The sequence below is a fragment of the Castor canadensis genome, chromosome 2, assembly GCF_047511655.1.
Source record: "Castor canadensis chromosome 2, mCasCan1.hap1v2, whole genome shotgun sequence".
NCBI lineage: Eukaryota > Metazoa > Chordata > Mammalia > Rodentia > Castoridae > Castor > Castor canadensis.
Window position 1 is genome coordinate 173,669,852 of NC_133387.1, and position 24,686 is coordinate 173,694,537.

The 24,686-nt window shown below is 43.9% G+C and overlaps 1 protein-coding gene across 2 annotated transcripts; it reads right to left on the reverse strand.

The window, feature by feature from the left end:
• Positions 1 to 9,417: 9,417 nt before the first annotated feature.
• On the reverse strand, positions 9,418 to 23,226 carry Hepacam (hepatic and glial cell adhesion molecule). Of its 2 annotated transcripts, none has more exons than XM_074066438.1 (7): positions 22,371 to 23,226; positions 12,875 to 13,216; positions 11,925 to 12,206; positions 11,563 to 11,662; positions 10,725 to 10,798; positions 10,377 to 10,444; positions 9,418 to 9,863 (listed from the first exon to the last, which is right to left on the reverse strand). In XM_074066438.1, exons 1-7 carry the CDS (start codon positions 22,453 to 22,455, stop codon positions 9,561 to 9,563), a joined length of 1,254 nt encoding a protein of 417 aa, XP_073922539.1. In that variant the 5' UTR covers positions 22,456 to 23,226; the 3' UTR covers positions 9,418 to 9,560. The 2 variants fall into 2 exon arrangements, with proteins under 2 accessions (XP_073922539.1, XP_073922538.1); XM_074066437.1 differs by having other exon boundaries at positions 10,377 to 10,447; positions 22,371 to 23,217.
• Positions 23,227 to 24,686: the final 1,460 nt, after the last annotated feature.

Here is a 24,686-nt window from a genome sequence, read left to right on the forward strand (position 1 = left end):
CCAGGCTGGCCTTGAACTCTTACTCTTTCTTCCCAAGTACTGTCATTAAAGATGCTCACCACCATACCTGCCTGGTTTGGGATTTCTTTTTTTTTTTTTTTGTGGTACTGGGGCTTGAACTCAGGGCCTTCACCTTGAGCCACTCCACCAGCCCAATTCTTTATGATAGGGTGTTTCAAGATAGGGTCTTGCAAACTATTTGCCCAGGGCTGACTTCGAGCTACGATCCTCCTGATCTCTGCCTCCTGAGTAGCTAGGATTATAGGCTGAGCCACCAGTGCCCGGCAGCTTGGGATTTCTTAAAGGGAAACTTCACACTGCTTATAACACAATCTACATTTTAATCTTTCAACCCTAAAACTCCTTGAGTCTCAGTATTTATTGCTTTGCATCCAGGTGGCCACCTGCTAGAGTAGAGTGGAGACTTCAAGGTAGAGGATCAGGGCACATCAGTAAGAAGCAGAGGATGGAAGGTAGTGAGCTATAGGCTGAGGATTAGCATCCATCCTCTTAGCAGTGGAGGGAAGTAGGCACGGATAGTCCATTTTCCCTTTCCCCAGGGCTGGGGTGGAGAGGACAGAAGATAGGAAGATAGAAATGACTCAGAACCTTGGGGACAAACTGGGAGATTCCCACAGAGTGTGTCCACATTCTGCTCAAAGACAGTGTAATAAGCTTCTGTGAGACCTTGGAAAGATTCCTTAAACCTGCAAATCAGTTTCCTTATTGGTAAAATGGGAATACTAATAACAGGTCCTAGAGTAATAATGGAATGAAATAAAGCATAAAAACAGTATAGATAGTGCCTGATACATTATAAGGGAAGGGTTTGCCCACTCTATTTGTTTATTTTTATGTAAGTCCCATTACTGAAACTATTTGAGCATCCTCCATGGGAATATTTTTCAGGCTCTGGAAAGGTGGTTGGAGTGAAGGACCTTTTCAGAGTCTTTCCGGTCCTGAGGCCATGTCTGTATCTATAGTGGATAGGCGTTGCAGCTTCCCAGCCTGCCATGTCAGCCCCTCCCTATAACCTGGTTGGCCACACACCCCTCTTAGAGCCCAGCTCCTGTTTACAGGTCTCTTCCTTCCAAATCTGGAATCTCAGTCATTTCCTGGAGCTGTTCACGGAAGGCCAAGGCCAGGCTCTGGGGCTCAAAGGAAGAGTGTCCAGCCTTTGTTCTCAATTGTTCCAGCCAGCTTCTCTGCTGGGCCCCTAACCCAGCTGACTCCCTCCCTTCCTCCCCCTCCCAGCTGGGTTCAGGTCCAGCCAGAGCCTTAGTAGCCTGCCAAGGGGAAAGTCTCATTCACTCCTCTTCCTCTTCCCATTTTAACTGAGACCAGGACACATTGGGATAGAATCAGAACAAAGGAACACAGTGGTCTTTGCAAAACGGGTGTGTGTGGGGTAGTTATGGATGTTCCCATGGGATAAATAATAGATGGAGTGAATGTACTAAGAGTTACCGAAGTGGAAGGGTAGGAGTTAGGATCAAAGAATGGAATGTGGGATTTTAGAAGTAGTACAGCCAGGTGTGTCAGCACAAACCTGTACTCCAGCCCTCAGGAGACAGAGGAAGGAGGATTATGAATCTAGGCCTGGGCTACATAGTGAGATCGTGTCTCAAAAAAAGAAAAGAAAAAAAAAAACACACAACAGAAACAAAAAACACGCAACAAATAAAAAGTGGAAATGCTAAGGATGGTAAGGGTGGTGACCAAGTCCATAGCTGGATTGTGGGTCTATGTGTGGCACACACAGCAGAGTAGGGTTTGTAAGGTCAAGGATCTGTAGGGCCAGATTAATAAAGGGGATATTTATATAGACAATGAAGTCAGGCAAGGAAGAGACAGGAAAGGATATGGGAGGGCAGGTGGATCTACTGTGCCTTTGGCCAACTTGGGGTTTCCCAGGTACTGAGCCTCCAAGAGTGATCAAGCTCTCCAAGGACATTGCTATGAGCAGTCCCTTCTTCAGTCTCTTCTGCTTTTATGCTTGGGGAGACTAAGCAGTTCTCTGCTAATGTTGTAATGCCAATTTGATTTTATCCAAGTCTCTATGATCCAGAAAGATGGTTTACATTTCCCTCAAGGGAGCAGAAGGCTAGTCACAAAGGATTTCAGATCCAGCCCTAGCCCCGTCCTCAGCTGAGTGAGAATGGAAAGTAAGACAGCAAGGAGAGGAACTAGTGCCATACTGTACGATGGAGCCCCAGAGTTGATGGCAGCTGAGGAATGGCCCCTACCCCACACTTGCATACCTCATGCCTGGAGCTGCCTTTGGTACAGCCTCTCCCCACTCCCAGACTCTGAAGAACTGAATACGAAAAACTGGAATGGAGCCATTCCCATAGGACATGAGGACTTCTACTCAGTCCAAGCATCTGGGGTACTCAGATATGAGTGTGATGGTCAATGGGACTTCCCAACAGAGAGGTATGTCTGGATGGCTCACAGAGGTCACAGTACTCATTTCCAGCAACCTGGTTCATCAGTACCCTGATTATCTCACTTCCACAAACTAAGGAAGAGCTGATGGCATGAGTCACAGGGGTGATGTAGATGGATGAGAGCTGCCTCCTGCGTTACTTCAGACTCAGTGACCAGTTTAAATAGTGCCTTCCATCACCCCTAGTGGTGGTGTTTTGTATTTTTTGTGAATAACTCGGTAGTGTTTGTAAGAGGGAGAAGAGAGAAGGATCAGGCACCTTCAGAGTGACCCTTCAGAGGAAATTTCTCTTCACCTCTGGCTCCTGCCTTCTCTCCTTTCTGTGATGTTTTCTTTTCTTTGTTTTTGGAGGGGTTGTTTTATTTTTTATTATTGCATTACTGCTGTATTGGAGGTACACTGTGATATTTATTCTGTGATATTTTCTGAAGATGCAGTCAGTCAGGGACTCCTGCTGGCCTCACTGGCAGGGTAAAAGGTATGAACTCATGAGGTAGTTGAAGTCAGTTATAGTTATGTTGAGATCCTGTTTCCATCTTGTATTGATGAAAAAACCTTGAATAAACTGAATAATTACTTTGAGTCATTTCCTCACCTGTAAAATGTCCACGAGTCAGTAGTGTGAAGTGTGTTGAAAACAGGTATGTGTTCATTGTCCCCTAAGTGTTTTGCTGAACAGCATACCCCTCTAACCAGCACAGCCACAGCAGTTGCAGTCACCCCCAGGTATTCAGGGGCTATGAGACCTCACCCTTTTTGGCCTTCTTGTTTCTTTTCTTTCCTCTTTGTTTGAGTCAGCTTGGTCTCAATCTCTACAAATTTTCATCTTTGCTCCAAGATACCAACAGCTGGAGGAAAATTGAGTCAAAAGAGGAAACAATAACACTCTCATTTTCACAAAAATTGCCCTCGTGTCATTTCACTGGCACAAGTTCTACTCCCTAGTGTCTGGTCCCATCCCTGGGACCTGAAATCACACGTACACTCTCAAACCAACATCTTCTTCACATTTTTAACACCAATGATTATGAGTCATACCTACAGCAAACACTGCCCACTTGGAGATTTCAAAGGCTGCTGATGGCAATATGTAACCATCTGTTGGTGTGTTCAGCAAGAAGGGGGAATCAGTTAGTATACTTTGTGTTTAGTCTGTCAATGTCCTACAACTGAAGACCAGTAGACATACCTCATGTTGAGCAAGATAGAGAGCATGTATGCCATGGGCAACTGTGGAGTGTCTCAGAAAGAGAGCTGCTAGGAAGGATCTATCATCAGATTGGGGTTATGATTGGGTGATTTTGAGGAGAGTCCAATGAAGCACCCTGAATTGGGTGCTCTCAGGAAGAGAGGACATTCTATGATGCTTTGTAGAAGAGTGTCTTTGGTAATTTCCTTGCAAAGTAATACTTAATCAAGTAGTTCTTTTTCTTTTTCTATTAGAAACAGTGCTGCCTTGGGTCTTCATTTTATGTGTCTCTGTTTTGGTATGAATGCATCCCCTCAAAAGCTGTATTGGAAACTTAACCCCTACTGTAACAGTGTTGGAAAGGGGCTGTCTTTCTTTTCCTTTCATGTAACGTCTGACAAAATAATATTCCACTGTATGGATGGACTATGGAGGTGGGGCCAAGTGGGAGCTATTTTGTTCATGAGTGCTCCACCTTCACGAAGTCATGAATGGATTAATGCAAATTAAAATCAGGCTTGAGGCTGTGAATTGGATCTCTCTTGTGGTTCACCTCCTCTCTCTCATGCTCTCTTGTCCTTTCCACCATGGAATAATGCAGCAACTAGGTCCTCGAAGTTGTAGGCCCATCTACCTTGGATTTCCTAGCCTCCAAAACTATAATAAATAAAAGTACATTCTTTATAAATTATTAAGTTTTAGGAACTCTGCTTCACATAGCACAAAATAAATTAAGGTAGTCTCCCAATATAACTGTAAGCATTTAAGAGTTTCTTAAGGGAATAAACCTAGGTAGAATTTCTGAGTCCTGGAGCATAAAAATATTCAACTTTAGATGATATTGACAAATTGCCTTCCAAATCAGTTGTATCAATGTCTTTGAACCACATCCTCAGAACAATTAGTGAACTGTACATAACATGGTAATCAAGTACATAATATAGTAATTTATAGTTGTCTTAATTTGCATTTTCCTGGTTAAAAACATAATAAAGCAGAGCATCTTTTCAAGGGTTTACTCACCATTTATGTTTTCTCTTTCGGGAAATATCATGAACACGTGGACCACTGAGGTCTTATTTAATGCCTTTCAATAAAGGTTTGTAGTTTGCTCTCTACAGATCTTACACATATTCAATTGAATGTAGTTTTAGCTAACTTGTTAAGCCTTGTGCTGCAGATTAGTTGTAAAGATGGCTGCAATACCTCTACCATCCTTTATCCTTATCTCCTTGTAATGCTTGTTTCCCCTTTCATCAAGAAGAAAACTGATTCCTCAAACCGTTGAAGCTGGACTGTCCTTGTGAATTGCATTAATCAAAAGAATATAGTAGAAGTGATGTTGTGGAAGTTCCAAGACCAAGCCTTAAGAGGCCTTGCAGCTTCTGCTCTTGCCTGGAGAAACTGTTTTGAGACTTCCATGGGAAGAAACTTGGTTTAGCCACAGAGAGCAGAGATGAACTACTGTAGCAGAGCACTCCTAAACCTACTGATGAACAGTAAGCCTCAGTCACCAGACATGTGAGTAAGGCCATCAGTCACTAGGCACGTGGTCATTTAGGCATCCAGTTCCAACTGACGCTGTTAGATGATATAGTCACATGCGTGACCCCAGGAAGCACCAGTAAATGAATTGCCTATTTGAGTCCAGTCCCAATCATTGATACTAAGAAGTGCAAGCAAACGAAATTGTTATTGTTTTAAGTTACTCAATATGGAAGTGATTTATTACTAATATTATGTCTAATAATTTGTTACTTCTTTTAAATTTGTTATATAGAAAATCACATAACTTAAATATAATGGCAGTTTTGGCTTTTGTTTCCAATCTTTACACTATTATTTTCTTGTTTTATCAGTACAATGTTGAATAAGGCTATGATTGTGAACATTACTTCTTCATTTTCAAAGAATCATTTCTAGTGTTTAACCATTAAAAATGATGTACACAGGGTTGGGAGTATAGCTCAGTGGTAGAATGCTTGCTTAACACACTCTAGGTTCAATCCCCAGTGCCAAAAAAGCTTTATTTATGTTCTTTTATTACAGTTTGTTATGAGCTTTTAATCATGATTAAAAATGAAATGCTAGAAATGTTTTTTGTTGTATCCACTGAGATAGTTTGTCTCCTTTAATCTACTAATGTGGCAAATGATATTTATGAATTTTTAATTTTTTTTTTTTTTTTGGTGATGTTGTGGCTTGAACTCAGGGCTCACACTTGCTAGGCAAGGCACTCTTATCACTTGAGTCACTCCACCATCCACCAGCTTTGCTTCTGCTTCAATTCTCTTTTGGGGGGTGAATTTTCTAATGTTAAGTTATTCTATTCCTGGCATAAATGGAGTTTGTTCATGAGAGCACCCTTTTTCACATTCTTGGATAATTTGCTTATATATTGTTGAGAATATTTGCATCTATGTTTATGAAATTGGCCTGTAATTTTTCTCTCATACTTTCATTGTCTCTTTTTTTTTGTATCAGAGCTTCATTGGCCTCATGGGATGAGTTCAAGAGTATATACTCTTTTTTCTTGTGACACTAAGGTTTGAACTCAAGACTTTGTGCTTGCAAAGCAGGAGCTCTACTGCTTGAACCATACCTCTAGTACATTTTGCTCTGGTTATTTTGGAGATGGGGATCTCACAAACTATTTGCCCTTTCTTCAGCTGTATTTTATGTATTGTTTAACACTTTCATTCAATTTTTATTTCAATACTTTTTTTTTTTTTTTGCAGTACTGGGGCTTGAACTCAGGGCCTTCACCTTGAGCCACTCCACCAGCTCTGTTTTTGTGGAGGGCTTTTTGAGCTAGTCTTGGGAACTATTTGCCCGGGCTGTCTTGGAACCTGCCTCCTTGAGTAGCTAGGATTAAGGTGTGAGCCACTGTCACCCAACTCAATAAGTTATATGCTTATTATGAAAATTCCACTTTGTTCTTTTGCAAATTTGGCCACTTGTTCATTTTTGTAATTTAATTTTCTATTTCTTTAAGCATTTCTTAATTATTTTATATCTGATCATTTTAATATTCCTAGGCTTTGGGGATTTACATCTATTGCTTCTTGTATCTTCTGACTCTCATTTATTTATTTGTGTATTTAATGACATTTTTTTGTTGTTAATTCACCTCAAAGCAGGACCTAGTTGATTTGAAACAGGAATATCTATCAAGTATCTAGGCTCAGGTGTCCAGTCTTAAGTATTTGGCAGAAGTTTCACATGTCAGTCATGCCATACCTATATGCAATCTGGTTTTAACCCTCACTGTACAAATGAAACTATTTATGCCAAATTGATCAATGATTCCCATGTTGCCAAATTTAATGTGTACCTTTATTGTTGTTTTTACTTTGCTGAGACTAGAACCCAATACCTCATGCATGCTAAGCAAGCACTCTATAACCCGAACAACACCACAACCCTTGATCTGCACTTTTAATTCCTTCTAAAATGTGAGCCCCTTTCTGAAGTCCTGATGCTCCCTCTTTCTTGAAACAGTCTTCTTTGATTGTATGATACCATTATTGCTTATATTTCCTCTTGTCTCCCTTTTATGTGCCTTTTTAGAATCCTTGGTGAGGTTCTTTGAATCTATTTACATAATATAATCTTTGACGTCGTCAGAGATCTACCATGAGCTTTCTTTACTTTCCATTCCATACACTTTCCAGAAATAATCTCATCTACTGCCACAGCTCAGCACCCTGAAAACACCCTATGTCTTACACTCCTCAACTTTTATACGTGCTTCTCCTTTTGTTAGCAATGTGTCTTCTCATCCTTTTAAGTAATCTTTCTAAGACTGAGATCAGGCCTGTTCTCTAAGACACTCTTGCTGACAGTCCCTAATGTGGGTAGAATAACTCTCCTGCGGACTCCCAGAGTCCTTGGTATCTACTTCTGTCATTGCATTTTATACTCTGTATAATAATCTGTTTACTTGTCTTCCTCCATGAGGTTATCTTCTGGGTAGGTCACTGTCCCGTGTGTAGCACAGAATCTGGTCAATGGTAGATAAACAAATGTTTGTTTAGTAAATAAAAGAACACCTGAATGAATGAATGATGATTTTGGAGTAGATGGTTTGGATTTTGGAAAGAGGGTAAAGGGCAGTGAAGGAAGATAAGAGATAAAGGAAATGATTTATGTGTTAAGTTGTTCATTTTGTTCTTCTTGCTTAAGTGAAAAAAAACTAACCATTTCATTTCATCAAAAGTTTATTGAGCATCCAGTGTGTGCCAGGCACTCTGCTAGATGCTAGTGATACAAAGATGAAGATCAAAACAAAATAAAGCAAAACAAAAAAAACCACTTCCTTACTACTCCCCAATTTAAGACAGATTTGGCTTGAGCCTGGGAAGCGGGCCCCTCAGGGATTCAGCACCAGGGTGTGTCATGCTCATCTCACCCTAACCTTCATCCCTATATCTGAAGTCAAACCAGCAGGTACCCCTTCTCCAAGACTTGCACCTCCTACCTGCTAGAGCTGCTTTCCCCTATATGCCTTATCTCATGATGGATGAGGCACCCTGTAATGTTAGGGGATTGGTTCTGGCTAAGGGAAAGTGCCTAGGGGCAGGGAGCTAAGAGATGTGCTGTTGGGGTAAGAACAGAGGGGGCAAGCTAGAAGTCTTGGTGCTCTCGAGGCTAGGCAAAGCATGCCTGGGTGTGGAGGTGGTGGTTCAGGGGCTTGGGGAACTGCGCATGGGATGGTGGAGAGTCTGAGTTAGAGCTTAGTTGTTGAGGAGAGGTCAGGGATGCAAGGCCCTCTGGGAACAGTAGGGAGGACAGGACAGAACACCTATGGTTTCTTTCTCTTTTATCTTTTTAACTGCCCTCTCTCTTCACACCATAGTCTATTGCCTGACCTCCATACTGTTGGAAGACAGTGGCCTGGGTATGACCCGACCTCTCGGTATTTGGATGATAGTATGATTAGGTAGTCTGCCCTGTCCAGTGGCCTGAGATGTGAGCATCTGGGAGCAAGGCAAGTGGGGGACAAAAGGCCAAGTTTGCCCTGACATGCTGGGAAACAATAAGCTTCCTCCACTCCCCATCACTTCTCTAGAGATCAGAATGTCATTCTCTTAACAGCTGGCGGAAGTATCAAAACCTTCCCAGGAATGATTGTTTGAAATGCTTGTTTTGTAAGGAAGCCAGGGAAAAAAAATGTGAGGGGTTAAAATCAGTTCCCACCAACCTAACTTTCTGGGCCAGGGGTGAGTGGGCATGCACTTCTCTATGGAGATAAATCCGCCTATCTTTTCATGAACAGAGACAGGAAGAATGCCCGAGGGAGGCTTCGGGAGGAGGCCAAGTGTGGGAGCCTTGAATGCTTTACTCTTCCTAGAGCCAAGGTCCCTATGCGGGCTCCTCCCCTACCACATTGTACTAGGGAACTAGGCACCCAGAGGAAGTATTCTAAGACCCTGCCTTCACAATGATTCCTTGGTGCCCAGAACAGTCCCTGTACAGCCAGGAAGTGGCATCGGACTTGTCCTTAGTTAAGGACAACTGTGCGTTTGGGGCAAATGTTCTTTCTAATCTGGACTAATGCCGCAGAAGGAAAGGGAGGTGGGTGAGAAGCATAAGGACTCCCTAGGAAGCGCCCAGGATCCTGGTGGGGGTTAGGTTACTGATGTTAGTTTCGTAAGACCCTTCTGGGGGTTGGGCCAGAAATTTAAAAATCTATATAGTCCTAAGAGTGCACAACCCATACTCACTGAGAACACAGCCAGTAAACCCAGAGCAAACGCAACCTGACTTCACCACCAGATCAACTCCCACCTGCGCATGCGCTCACAGATCCGCACTCCAGACACCTGCGTCCCCTCGCCCCTAGCTGGCGGCGCCTTCTCGGCCCAATCCCCGAACCGCCGGCCGCAGACCTTGGGCACCTCGCGGGGTTCCCAGGGCGGCTCAGGCGCTGATCTCCACCGGGCCAGCCTCGTCTTGCTCGCGGATTATGTGCACGCCCGCAGTCCGCAGTGTGCGCGAGGCGCTGCGCGAGCGGCCCGGCGAGCTGGGAGCCCGCGGCGGCGACGTGTGCGTCCGGCCGGTGGCGGGGGAGCGCGCCGGGGAGCGCGGGTAGCGGCGGGCTGAGCGGATGGGCAGCCCCGGCGAGCGGCCCGGCACGGGCGGCGACACGGAGTAGCCGGGCGGTCCGGGCTCTGTCGTGCTCCGAGGCTCTGGAACAGGGTTCTCTTCGGGCTCCGGGGAGTCCTGGAAGGACACGCACCGCAGGGGTCAGCGGACTGCTGGCCCAGTCTAGGGAGCGCGCCCGGTGTTGGAGCGCGCTGGGGCTGGCGAGGTGGAGTCTCCATACTCCACCTCCTGGTAGGCGGCAGAAAATCTCTTTTTCTGGGAACACACCTCACTTAATTAACATGGTGCCTAGCAGATAATAAGTGCCCAGTAAATGTTGGCATGCATTAAGTGCTTTGTCACTTTAATTCTCCTCTTTGCACTGGTTTTGGGATAGCCTGAGACATAGTCATGAAGTTGGAAATCAACAGAACTGATGTCCAAAGACCTAGATCTGTCACTTACTTACTTGTTTAATCCTGTGCAAGTCATTTTACTTTTCCTAGCCTTATTTTCTAACCTATAAAATAGGGTAACACAAAGATTTCACAGGTTTTCCAAGTACTATTGAGGGATACCAATGTGGTATGGCTTCCTAGCATGTGGTGGGGGTTCGCGGTGTTTGGGGATACCCAGCCCAGAGGTGCTCACCTTGTCCTTCAGGATGTAGAGTGCCATGGGGTTCTTCCGCTCCTGTTCGCCACTTCGTGGGAGAGTGTCTGCTGTATAGGGGAAAGAATGGGGTGCTGTCCAGGTTCAGACCCTCTCTACTAGCAGCACCTATGCTTTTCACTCCTCAAGTGACCAATCAAATCCCCTCCACAACCTCCTCCACAATATCTGAATTCTTAGTGTCCTGCCTTGGTGGCAGTCTTCTAGCAGTTGGTGGAGGAAGGGGCCCTGCAGAACTGACTTCCTTGTTGCCCATTTCTGCCTTTTTCCAGCAGCCCACTGATCTGAGTGCTGATGGCATGGGTGAGTGGGTGGCTGGGAGCTCACCTTCTGATTTCAGGCGGTCATCATTCTGATCCATGTACTCCAGAGAGTTTTGCTTCTCCAGCTTCCTCTTCTTCCTGCAAATCAAACCACCCCCACCAAGAACAGAGCTATTGAGGGGGACACAGGAAGGGTTTGGATGACCATGAGAGAGGACTTGTGACAGGAGGATGGGCTGGGTGTAGTATATTAGTTTTGGAATGAGTTGCATCTAGGTTTACGTGTTGAGGCTGTCACTGGCTTGTGACTGTGGGCAAGTTATTTATCCAGTCTGAGTCTCAGTGTCTTTATCTGTAACTGGAGGTAGTCAGTTGTAAAAGGTAGCATGCGAACTCCAACCATTCTGCCTGACCCAAAGAAGATGCTGAGCAAGTGAAACCGTTATTAACAGTCCTGAGGTGGTCTGAGGTAGTGAGCACAAGATGCAGTTGCATACAAATTGAAAGATACATCTTTTGGGATAAGATGAGGAATCCAAAAGGAAATTTAAAGAGTCAAGGAAAGAGCCATGAGTGGCGGCTCACACCTGTAATCCCAGCACTCGAGGTGGAGGCAGGAAGATAGAGAGTTCAAGGCCATTCTTGGCTACATAGTGAGACCCTATCTCAAAAAAAAAAAAAAAAAAACCCCAGAGAGACACAAGGGCAAAGGAAGGCAAGGCAAAAGAAAGAAGGGAAGGACTTGGGGCTTAGGAGTATAGCTCAGTGATAGAGTGCTTGCCCAGTATGCACAAGGCCCTGGGTGCAATCCCCAGCACAGTAATTATTTAATTAATTAATAAACAAGCTTGGTGTTGGAACGGACTCAAGGGTAAGGGTGCTCAGGGTGTGGAACAGGTTACCTAGTCTTTTTGGAGGGTTTCCAACAGGCACAGACTGTCACCAAGGTCACAAGGAGGAAGATACCTCCTGTAGACAAGATGATGTAGAGGGAGCTTCTTCCTAGGGAGAGGAGGGCAGACAAGTGGGAGAGACTTCAGAAAGGGGCAGCAGGTGTGGCAAGTAGAGCTTGTGGCACTGGAAGGAAGAGAAGAGGAGCCCTAGGCAGGATGGTTGGCAGAGAACAGAGCTTGTACTTCCTACCTGTTGATGTCCTCCACAGATAACTGGCCCATCTCTGCCCTTTTTCTCCCTCCAGAGTCACTCTCTGGGATGCCCTTAGTCCCAATGGACACCTGTCACCTAGGCAGGTGGGGAGACTCACTGTACACGGTGATCTTGACAGGCAGGCTGCGGACCTGGCTGATGGGGTTCTCCACCACGCAGCTATACAGGTCATCGTCCTCCATGAGCACACGGGTGATGGTGAGCACCTTTTGGTCAGGAGACAGGAGTATTCGCGAGTCATTGAGGAGGGGCTTGCCATCCTTCAGCCAGGTGTAGCTGGGCTTGGTACCATTCTCGTGGGAGCAGTTGAGGGTGAAGGCCTCACTGAGCTCTAGCACAGTGGTGGAAGCCACTATTACTTGTGGCCTGGAAATGGGCACTGAACCCAGGGGAATGAAAAAAACCCATGAGTAATGGCCTACAAAGCTTCTTCCTTCCTCTTCTTTACTCCATACCTTCCCATACACCACAAGTCAGCCTGTGGGCTGAGAAGACCCTTCTGGGATCCTCAGTCCAATCCTTTCCTATCATCCATCTATCCATCTATCCACTATTTATCAAGTACCTGCATGGCACTGGGATAACAATACTGAATAAGCTAGCCATAATGTCTGTTCTCATTCTTCCCAAATACCTTTCCAAGACCACTGGACTTTAATGTCTTCAACTGACCCAGCCTGGGTCAATTTTCCTTAACTAACATTAGGGAAAAACTAGGACCAACTGTCTGGATTCTAATCTTGGCTCTACCAGTTATGTGAGCTCAGGCAAGTCACTCAACCTCTCTGTCTCACTTTCCTCACCTACAAAATAGAGAGGATGACATTAACTATGTCTAGATGATTGGAAGTATTAAATAAGTTGACATTTGCAAAGCATTTAGAATAGTTTCTGACACATAACAAGCACTCCACCCATGTTAGCTGTGCCTATGTACCCCTTCTAATGTCCACTCAGCTCTTGAGTGCTTTTATGTTGGCTTTTCTGGCAGACCCTACCATAATCCCAGTCATCTGTCCTGCCTCCTTCCCTGTTAGAGAACTTTACCATCTACAGTGAGGTTGATGGTCTTCTCCCCGGTGAAGGTGTCATCGGTGATGGAGATTTCCACCTCATAGGTGCCCTCATCGGCCAGCTGCAGGTCACTGAGAAGCAGGGAACCATTTTCAAAGAGCCGAATACGGTCTCGATAGTCAGGACGCAGGGTGCCAATGACCTCTGTACCAATGGACTGTACCACGGTCACTGGCTTGTCCCGCTTCAACTGCCATTTCACCACTGGCTTGTCACTGCTGGTGCTGCTGTACTGCACAGAAAGCAGGGCTGACTTCCCCACCATGCCGTGGATCAGACGCACTGGGCTGGTGATGTTCACCCCCTCCAGGGGGTCTGTGAACAGAGGCCCATGGGGAAGAGGGTAGTATCAGGCCCTTAGCTCCTTAGCCCACTCCCACTGTTAATCCTTCTGATCTCCCAGTGTGCCACCCCTCTGGGCCCTTCACTTCTTGCCAGTCATTGATTCTTACCTATGGGTGCCATCTTCTCTCCCACAGTAGCTCTGTGCCCCTCCTCTGTCCCCCTTGCAGCTAGCCTATAGCCCTCCATTCTGCTGTTGCCTGGCCCTCTGCCTCTCTGGCATTTGTCTTATGGACAATTCCACCTACCCCACACTATGTTTCCATTCACAGAAATATTGACTGAGCACCTCCTGTGTGCAGGTGCTTTCCTATGGTCCTGGGATAAATCAAAAGCAAAGCAGTCAGACATCCCTACCCCCTGAAACTTATAGGTTACTAGACGTTAAGGTGAGTTGTCAGCTCTTCTTATTGGAAGTTGGGATGACTGAAAATGGAGGAAGCATGGGGATACAGATTCACAAAGAAAGGAGTATGACATAAGATGGTGCTTAGAAAGGAGAAACTTAGGGACCAGAAAACGTAGCCACTTCCCAGTCATACCAAGAGCCCCTCTGCCCCAAGAGGCAAGTAGCATCTTACTAGGTCTACCCAGTGCAGAATAGTTTTACAATTAGGTATGCAATTTGGGAGAATTCACCCAAACTCTAGCCTAATTTGTATTGTCTATAGAGGAAGGATTTGGATAAACAGAACAAAGACTTTGGGCCTTGCAAGACTGGGCTCTAGCTGGGTGTGTTGGTGCAAGGCTGCAATATAGCACTCAGGAGATAGAGGCAGTAGGATCATGAGTTTGGGGCCAGCCTGGGCTACACAGTGAGACTCTGTCTCAAAAAAAAGAAAGTCTGGACTCTACCAGTTACTGGCTGGGTGGATTTGGGCAAGCAATCTTTCTAAGCCTCAGTCTTCTCATTTATAAAGAATAGGAACAATAATAACAGCAACAACTTTATCGCATTCATAGGATTGTAAAGCACAATATAATATGCATATCAGTTATTGTTACATAGTGGAAAGAACCCAAGATTGAGCATCAGAGATCTAGGGCTATTGCTGAGCTGTGTGATCTTGGAAAAGCCACTTATCTGTTAGGGGTAGATTCACCATGAGTGGTAGGCTAGATGTTCTCACTGGGTAGTTCCAGCCCTGTGATTCTAGGATTTTACTATCTTGTCCAAGGGAAGCCCTGTTCGAAGACACATCTCACTTTCTCAGGCTTCTTAGCAGCTTTGGAGCCTGAAAAGCTTTGTTCTTTGGTGTCTCCTGGCCAGGTAGAGTCTTCCAATCACTCAAAAGAGAGTCTTCTGGAGAGAGTGCCAGTTGGGAGCAGGAGTGAGTTCAGCTGAATAGACACACATACGTGCCAGGTTCCCAGTCCCTCTGCACCTCAGCCACTTCTTTGATTATCTCTGAAGGTCCCTCTTTCTTTCTCACCCTTACTTTTCACTCTGCCCTAGTGCAGTTTAGAGTTGCGGAAACTGAACTATATCTTTTTATTTCTTCTTCTCCTTATCAAACCAGAGGGCCTGGACCAGACCAAGAGACAATTAAAGTAAAAAGTTGGTTGTGAAGATCAAAGCAAATTTTATTTACTAAACATATTCAATCCATTTTTTTGAGCAAGTGCTTTGTTAAGTAGTCAGCTCTTCATCTTTGTAAGAGGTCAAGGAAAGGTCTGTTGACTTCTCTTTCATCTCTCTGTGCCTCAGTTTCTTCCTTTTTCTAATGAAAGTAGTGGGACCAGATGATCTCTGAACCCTTCCCAACTCTGACATCCTATGATCCACTACCACCCAGGTGTTGTTAAATGATGCTACTGATTAAGGCTTGCATAGATGTAAATTTCTGAACATTGTGTGCTTGTTATTGAAGGGAAATCTTAATCTGAGGAAGGTAGAAGGTCAAAATCAACTATTTCCAAACTTTTTATTAAAAGTATTTTTATTCCCATGAGATCTTATATAAAAATGGAAATAAATATAATATAGTTCCAACTCACCTGCAATGGTAGAAGAGGTAGTAGAGACCTGAGTCCTATCTTTCCCAAAAACTTGGGGATCTGCTAGGAATTTCTATAGTTCTATGCACCAGATGGAGATCTGTTTGGTCACATGATCCCTAGGTTTCTTCCAACTTTTAGTCTCTGGTTATTTAAATGTGAGTAACTGCCTAGCAACTGCTAGGTCCCAGGCTTGACTTGATTTAGAAAAGCAAACTTTCAAATTTCCCAGAATAGGCAAATAGGCTCTGCCATGTATGCCTTGAAGTGGTTCTGAGAAAAACCATGGAGCTTCATGTTAATGAAGCCATGGTGGTGATGATCAAAGAGCCAGGGAGCATCTATTCCCCTTTCTCAGGGAAGTGCAGAGCTTTCCCGGAGTTTAGCAAATCTGAGTAATGACCCTGCTATGGTTTGTCCCCAAAAGGTTTATGTTTTGGAAGCATGGTCCCAATGTGGTGGTAGTAAGATGTGATGAAACCTTTAAGAGGTGGAGTTGGTTAGCTCACTGGGGGTGCTGCCCTTGAAATAGATAAAGGCAGTTATTGTGGGACCTTAAGTTAACTCCCCAGAGAGTAAGTTGCTACAAAAGAATGAACCTAACACCTTTTTCCTCTCTGGCTTCTTGTTTGACCATGTGATTTCCCTCACTTGCTTGCATTTCTTGAAGCCATCAGCCATGATATAGTTGTGGTCCCTTCATTAGAGCCAGTGTCAAACTGTTTGGGCTTTCTGTCTCCAAACCTGTGAGCTAAATAAATCTCTTTCTTTCTAAAGTACCCAGCTTTAGGTATTTTACTATAGCAATGGAAAACTGACTAATACAGAACTCAAGCACCAAACTTTAAGGCTTTTCATTTCCAGGAGGCTGGGCAGTGATGGCCTCAGCCCAAGACAAATGGAAGGGATTCCCTATCTTCCTTCTATAATCTCTGACCTCCCTTGAGCTTCCCTGGAGTATACTGTTTCCTATCCCATTCCAATGTCCCTTGGAATGCCTTCCCCCTCTGCTCTTTCTGCCAATTTAAATATTTATTTTGCTTAAAAAAACATTGGAGAATCAATAGCCTATGCCACGGGCCTTACTCTTATTTAGGTGAGTGCCTTCCTTATACCTATGAACATGGGTGTGCCAATGAGTAAAAGAGATGCGTGCACAGGCACTCATCAGAGAATGGAGCAGTCTTTCTCAGAAGCTGACAAAGAGAGCATTTTGCTGAGCAATCGGTTTTGCAAAAACTTTAGCTACAATCAGAATTTGTCTTATGTTCAGCATTCCACAAGTTTCAAGGGACACAGAGAACTGGAACAGGAGCCAAAGCCAGACACAGAGTGAGGAAATGGCTAACAACTCAGGTCCAGAGTGACAATAAAAGGTAGTGGGACTATTCAACCTGGAGAAACAGTTAACTTAATCATTGTCTCTGAGGTGTCATTATGTGGAAAGTCTGTTCCCACCAGAAACTGAACAAAAGGAAATTAACATCCTAGCAAGATGTTCCTGTCAACCTAAACAATGCCCCATTGGGTTAGGTCAGTGGCCCCTCCTCAAGGAGGAATTTTGACCTGCTGTGATACCAAGGAATGTTAAGCTTCACAGTATAAGAATCTACTTGCAAAGAGCCTAGGGTTCCTTTATAGCTTCTTCCCTCATTTCTTCATTTTTTATGGACTCCCTATGTTGGGCAAAAGTTTCCATTTTACCAGTATTTGTCTTAAATTTACCTTTGAAAAGTGTCAATGGGAGGGTGCCAAACTTGTGTTCTGGGATTTGGTCTCTCCAAACCGTATCCAACCTCTCTAATACCAAGGACTATAGCTATATCCCTTTTTTACCTGCAGCATTTTGCTTGTTTGTGCCTGTCTCTGTTCTATACAAGAATGAAAACAGAATTTTTAAACCTGTTGAAATCATCATAAAAAAAGGACTAAGGTAGAAAGGAGAATAATGGAGGGGATGAACCAATGCAGGATGTAATACATATGTTCATGGAAATGTCATAATGAAAGTTCTGTGTAGATATCTTAACAAACAAAAATGTCTTCATTCAAAAATGGAGGACAGGAAGGTTGAACAGGTCCTGTATGGGGGTTGGTACCAGCAGAAGGGAGAGGATATAAGAAAAGCATGTAGGAGGATAAATATGGTGGAAATATTATATATTCATGTATGAAAATGAAAAAAGAGACCCGTTGAAACTATTCTTAGAATGGGAGATGGGTGAATAAAGGAGATGATGAATTTAAGTAAGATATATCGTAAGCACATTTTTAAATGTCACAATGCACCCCTCAGTACAACAATGATATGATAATAAAAAAATGAAGGACAAAAATTCCATCTACCCCTTTGTCCATCAGGGATACCTTTCCCTGGGCTTTGCTTTCTCCAACTATTTTGTTGCCTTTTTGAGGTGTGGTACCCAGACCTGCACACAATCCAAGAACAGCACAGGGGTCATATTCTAAAAGGAAAGACATATTGTTGTTTGCTTTTGTTTTGTAGAAAATACTGTATGGTGCATTACTTATATATTATTATTATACTTATATAAATGTTGGGATTATTGTCTTGTATTCTTATATTGTTATCCTGTTGAGGCCTAGAAGGGATCACAAGGTTGTGAAAACATTTGAGGGGTCATTCTTTCAGGGATGTGTAAGAGAGTCAGGAAATAGAAACTGTGAAGAAGGCAGCTGGGAAGAGAGGAGTCTAGAGCTGTTTATTCCTTAGAGAGCCTAGATGCTTAGGAACACATACCTAGCTCGTATGTATTAAGCCAGCACAAAGATTTACTATGTCTGTTTTTTGGAGCAATCCACAAAACCAATAATCCACAATTATTGTTAAGCTGTCAATTTTCCTAAACTAATCTAGATTTAATACAGTATCACTCAAAACCCAGCAGTTTTCCCTTTTTGATATTGCCACCAAGATAGATCAACAGAAAACAACATCCCCAAACAGAACTGTCATACATATTGGTGGGATGATAAACTGATACCACCACTTTGGAAAATAGGCCATATCTATATACATACACATACATATGTATAGATTCTGTGCTGTGGTTTACCTGTGTCCCTCAAGGATTTATGTTTTGGAAGTCTGGTTCCCAGTGTGGTGATGTTAAGAGATGGTGGAACCTTTAAGAGGTGGGGCCTAATGGGAGTTCATTAGGGCATTAAGAGTGTGCCTTTGGAAAGGATTAACATAGGGAGAACTATGTTATGCTCTGGCTTCATGTCTCTCCTTCCCTCTGGCTCTCATCTGTGATCATGTCCTCCCCATTGTTAAGGTCTGTGTATGAAGTGTTCACCAAAAGGTTCTTGTGTCAAAGGCCTGGTCCTTAGGAGGTGGATCTAATTATTGAGAGGTGACTGGATCATGAGGACACTAACCTCACTAATGGGTTAATCCATCCACGAGTTCATACTGAATGGGATATTGGGAGGTGGGGCCTGTTCAGAGGAAGTTGGTCACTGAGGATGGGCCTTGGAGGGATGTATCTTGCTTTAGCCCTTCTCTGTCTCTGTCTGTCTGTCTGTCTGTCTCTCTCTCTCTCTCTCTCTGCTTCCTGTCCACCTTGAGGTGAGCTGCTTTGCTCTACCATATGCTCCCTGCCATCCTGATGTTCTGTCAGTCAATTTTCTAGCAGTAGACAAGCCTTAGTTGAATGTTCTGGGAATTTGGCTGTGATGATTTTAGGAAAGTCTCATTTGTTCATATCAGGGGCCAGAGCATTAAAAACTTAATGTGTTACTTGTCTGAGGTTAGTGGTGGTTGCTGCCATAGCCCTAGATTAAGATAAATCTTCCAAGATGGCCACACATGGTTCAATCCTCCTATGAGTACCAATCTTAGAAACTACATTCTCCAACTTCCTTTGCAGTTACATATGATCATGTGACTGAGCTCTGGTCAACAGAACTATCGCAACACATACTGACCTGGGTTAGCAAAAAAAAAAAAAAAAAAACCTCTTCCTTGTCTGTCCCTCTGTTGCTTTTGTTAGCTAGTTAGTCAGTTTGTTTTAAAATTATATATCTGGAAGATATAAAGAGAAATCTCATGGTGATCCTTGGAGATACACTTTAAAGTTGATAGAGCCCCATTAGCTTTCTCCCTGACAAACTTCATGCACCAATGTCTTTCCTCATCCCAGGCTTACAGCCACATTGAACTATCATGTAGTTAATGCCCAAAACTTAAAATTAGGAATTTATTTGTCACAGAAGCTGGCATTTTCCTCAATAATATAGTAAAGATGGCAGGAATTCATTAGAATCTCAACTCTGCTTGTTAGTCCACAGCAACACAATGGTCTCTGACCCTGCATTTACCTAATACCTGTCCTAACCATTATCTTATTAGCATGGTTTATATTTCAAATTTTTGTATATTTATTAAGTTACATCACATACAGAAGGTCCACAATCACCTTACATTTTTGCCTAGTCACACTAACAATTTTTCTATAATTTTTTCACTTACCATTGGATAACTTAAAAGAATTTGGGGACATTTCTGCTTCATATATTTGATTCCCAATTCACTGCCTCCATAACGTTAGCTCTCATTATTCCCTCAACTCATTGTAATCTCAATTGTGACTCTTCTCAGAAAAGCTAACAATAACCTCTTTTTTGGCGGGGGACGGCACTAAGGTTTGAACTCAGAGCCTCACGCTTGCTAGGCAGGTACTCTACCTCTAGAACCAATCTGCCAGCCCTCTGTTGTGTTGAGTATTTTCAAAATAGAGTCTCGTGAACTGTTTGCCTGGGCTGGCTTTGAACCACTATCCTTCTGATCTCTGCCTCCTGAGTAGCTAGGATTACAGGTGTGGAGCTAACAGTAACCTTTGAATTGTCATGTGAAATTGATTCTTTTAGGTCCTTATCATTCTCCTCCTCTTTGACACATTTGATGGTATTGGTTCATTCCCTGAAAACTTCTAGCTCTCCTATCTCTTTGACAGTTTCTTTTCAGTCTCATTAATAAACCTCTCTTTTTCTGCCTTCCTCTACAAATCTTGGGGTTACCAGATAGTCCATTTTCAGCCCAATTTTTCCTCCTCCTCATTGTTTTAACTCTTATCAATTGGCTGACAGCTTTCAACTACCTCCCTCTAACCCTGATCTCTCTGTTACCCAGATTCAGGCTACTTGGCATATTCACACAGAAGGACCAGGCATTTCAACTTAAACATGTGCAATATAAATCTCCATATCCCCTAACCCTATCTCATTTTTTTGTTTAAGGATTCACACAGAAACCTTACCTCCCTCTCTGGATCCTCCCAATTCCTATCAGTCACCAGGTCCTGACTTTACCTTCAAAATATTATTTCAGTATGTCTCATTTTCTCTATCTTTATTGTAATTTAAGTCCACGTTGTATCGCTCCTGGACTATTGCAGTAGCTTTCTTATGGGCTGAGTGGTGGTCTCCCCCAGTTCATACAGTAAAGTCCTAATCCCCAGCACCCCAGAATATAACCTTATTTGGCAGTGGGATTATGGCAGATCCAATAAATTAAGATGAGGTTCACCCTACTCCAGCATGTGTCCTTATAAAGTGGGGGAAATTGGACACAGATATGCAAACAGGACAAATGCTGCCTGAGGACTGCAGTTATGCTGCCACAAGCCAAGGAACTACCTGGAGCTGGAAGAGAGACCTGGGGCAAATCTGTCTTCGTTGGCCCTGTCTAAACATGGCCCTGTCTAAACTGTGATCTCCAACTTCTGCCTTCCAGAACTGTGAGATGATGAATTTCTGTCGTTTAAGCCCCCAGTTTACAGTACCTTGTTACTGCAGCCCTAGAAAATCAATAATACAAACTTCCTTTCTTATTTGCCTCCACTGCCTCCTAGCTGACCCAGGGAACTCTTTGACCCTGACAGTCTTCAAATTAAAAACCACCCAATTACCTTCCTCAGCTCATTGTTTATAGATTATATTCCAGTCTTGCCAGTATGGTTTATAAGGCTTTTGCCTAACTTAATAAAGAGTTTCCTCTCTAGCAATGCTGAACTGTTGTGTTCCACCTAAACACATGAGGTCATTTCAAGTTATTGACCTTTGCCCATTTCCCCAATAATAATGCCCACTCAAACCATACCTAATTTTCTTACCCTTTAAAATTCAGTGCAGACATTCCTTCTACCAGGAAACCTAACCTGATATTCCCCCACCCTCATCTTGCCCCAGGGGTAGGTGACTTTTCTCAGATGCCTATGTATTATCTGCACATCCGACTCATAGTAGTTCTTGCATTTTGTTAAAGTGATTTCTGCATCTGTTTGCTCCACTAAGTTGTGCATTTCTAGGCTTTGTAATATTATGTGTGGGGGCCTGTGTACACATAAAATATATTTAGTGTTTAAAATAAGATAAATTTTCCAAGGAATTGGTAGGGGGTGCTATAGCAGGTAGGTGTCTAGGAGTGAATTATGGATAGGTTGGTATTACAATCCCAAACCAAACTAGGAGGCTCATTATCCCTAAAGCTTCTTATATTTCCCATTCTGTTTTACACTCAGAAAATTCAGTGTGTGTGTGCGCGTTTGTGTGTGTGTGTGCGCGTTTGTGTGTGTGTGCGCGCGTTTGTGTGTGTGTGCGCACGTTTGTGTGTGTGTGTGCGTTTGTGTGTGTGTGCGCGTTTGTGTGTGTGTGTGCGCGTTTGTGTGTGTGTGTGCGCGTTTGTGTGTGTGTGTGCGTTTGTGTGTGTGGGGGGGGGGTTGGAGAGGCACAAAACCCAAGATTTTCTCTCCTTCTCCCTCCAAGTCCCACCATAATCCTTTAGGAATGCCAGACTGGCCCACGCCAACTAGCTATTCCATAAGAAGTGGCATAGTGCCCTCCATCTAATGTGCTGAATGCCGTGGGCGCTTCAAAGTCAGGCAACCTTTTGGGGAAGTGGGTCCCCAGGCTGGGTGGGAGGCACATGGAATGAAGAGATACATTCAACACTGATGCCTCAATCCACTGACATGCTTCCCACGCAGCTGAACTCTCTTTCCCCTCCTCCCGCCCAAAGCCATCAAGCTCTGAACTCTCCCCTCCCTCACCGTTGAAAGCCCCGAGTCTGTCCTCCAGACCCTTTTTTACCCTTCTAGTCTCTTACCTGGCTGAATCAGAAGCAGGTAGACAAAAGGAGCGAGATGCAGGACCCTGGAGGCTCTGAACAGGGCTCCTCTTTCTCTCCTCATTTTGGGTGGCGTTCTCCAGCTCTGGTGCAGACAATTAGCATGATTTCTCCACTCTGGGCACGTCCCTTTGTACCAACTCGGAGTTTCTCTGCCCGAATACAACCCTGCCAACTTCCCTCTGAATACACAGAGCTCTGTGTGTGCTGGGTTTGTTCTCTGCTCTTGCTCAGACCTGGCATTTTCTAGTTTCCAAGCCCTATATCCCCAGTTTGGACAGGGTATCTGCTTAGAAGGTAATCTCCAATGCAGGTTCTATCTTGGGGGGCACCTGTGGCCCAGGGGTTATTCCCTTGTCTGCACTGAGTCCCACTCCCAGGGCAAATGAGGATCCGGACTCAGTGAGGGAACTGGGCTGGGACACATTCAACTGAATCTTGTGTTCTAACCGACTCTGTCTCCACTTCACACTCCTCATTCCTGAGAAGGGTCTGTGACAGAAGAGACCTCCAGTAAACTCTGAAAAAGGTGAGAGAGGAGACTTTGAAAAGCTGGGAAATGAGATACTCCAAAAGACCGCTGAAGAAATGGAAAAATCTGTTTTATCTCAAAGAAAGAAGATGGGAACATGGTTTGAATTCTGTTACTTTCACACCTGTCCTCAACCTGTTCAGGATTCTTCTATAACAGAATCACATTGATTCTGCTGACATGCTGTGTTCATTCCCCTTCGTTCAGCCACTGTTCTAGAACACGTCAGAGCAAAGGTGAAGGTAAAGCCCCAACAGCCAGTATCCTGGGGTTCTGTTACCAGCACAAAAGCCTAGCTGTGTTGTTCTGTCTCTAGGCTGTTCTGCTACCCCTACCCTGGCCCAATTCATGTGGCCACACCTCCTCATGAGGTGTGGCCAGAAGATGCTTTGTAACTGTGCAGCTTGTGATCTCTTTGAGCCTCCGACTTCATATCTGTAAAATGGGGAAAACGATTCTTTACAGGAATTGCTGGGAGAATTGATGAAGATCTGGCACAGGAGAATACCTAGCAAATTCTTTGTTATAGAGATGGCATTTAAGAGTGGATATGGTGGCACACACTTGTGATCCCAGCACTTGGGAGGCAGAGGTAGGAGGATCTGGAGTTCTTGACCATCCTGGACTACATGAGAAGACCCTGTCTCAAAAATCCAAACAAACAAAAGCAAAAACAGTAACAACAAAAACCCAATCACACAAAAAATCAAACTCTTTTTTAAAGACTGCCTTTTCTTCTTTCCTTTGTCATTCATACAGGGATCATTATATCTTGTGGAGACCAGAGCGCTCAACTCCCTCTTAGTCTCCTCTAACCCTGGTTTTAGTTTTATGAGTGCAGCAATTATCTCTACCTATTCTTTTTACATACTGGACAAAGCCCTGCTAGGCTAACTTTTCCAGGACTTAAGCATCAGTGCATAGCCAATCAGAGCCCAGGCAGGAGAGAAGTGTTGGGAAGCATTGGTTTTGAACTTCATGGAGGAACTCCAAAAAAAAAAAAAATTCTGAAATGCAATTTTCTTTTCCTTCTGTATCTCTATGTCTGTGTCTTTTCCTAGACAACTAACTCAAGGCACCTGTCTGCCTTTGGAAGACTGTTGTTCTAGCAAGTATGCAAAGCAGGGGAAAAAGTCAGCATTCTGCTTCTGATATTTAAAGTCATGTTTTAGAGTCAGTATCAAGATGAAAGGCTTAACAGCCAGTCTTCGAAAAGAACAAAAGGATACTCTAATTTCTTTTACCAATTCCTGTGACATATTGTGGAGCAGTCTCTGGACCAGATCACAGAATTCTAGGGAATAGCCAAATGGCTGGTTTTGCCCATAATGGCTTGGCCTTGAGACTTATTGGGTGGGTAGGAATAAAAGAAGCATATGATGTTTAGGAAATAGAAAGCCTGAAGTCTGGCTGTTTTAGCCTGGAGAACTATGTGAAATAAAATATGACTGAGAGAGACCTCAGATGGATTTCAATTCTCAACACCCTCTTTTCTCCACCCTAAGGATGAGGCCTAGGTTTCTTACACCTGCACAGGATTTGCAAAGTGTTTAAAGCTCTTTGGAGACTCAGATGCTGAGAGGATAAAGAACTGGTGGGAAGCAGAAGACGGATCAAAGGAGCCACAGTGCACAGGACTGATGGCAGAGACCAAGTCTAGGGCCACTAGCTGCTGTGATGGAAGCCAGCATGTAGCTTATCAGGCCAGGGAGCAACCTAGTAGGAATAATGAGAATATCACATACATCCACGAATACTGCCCT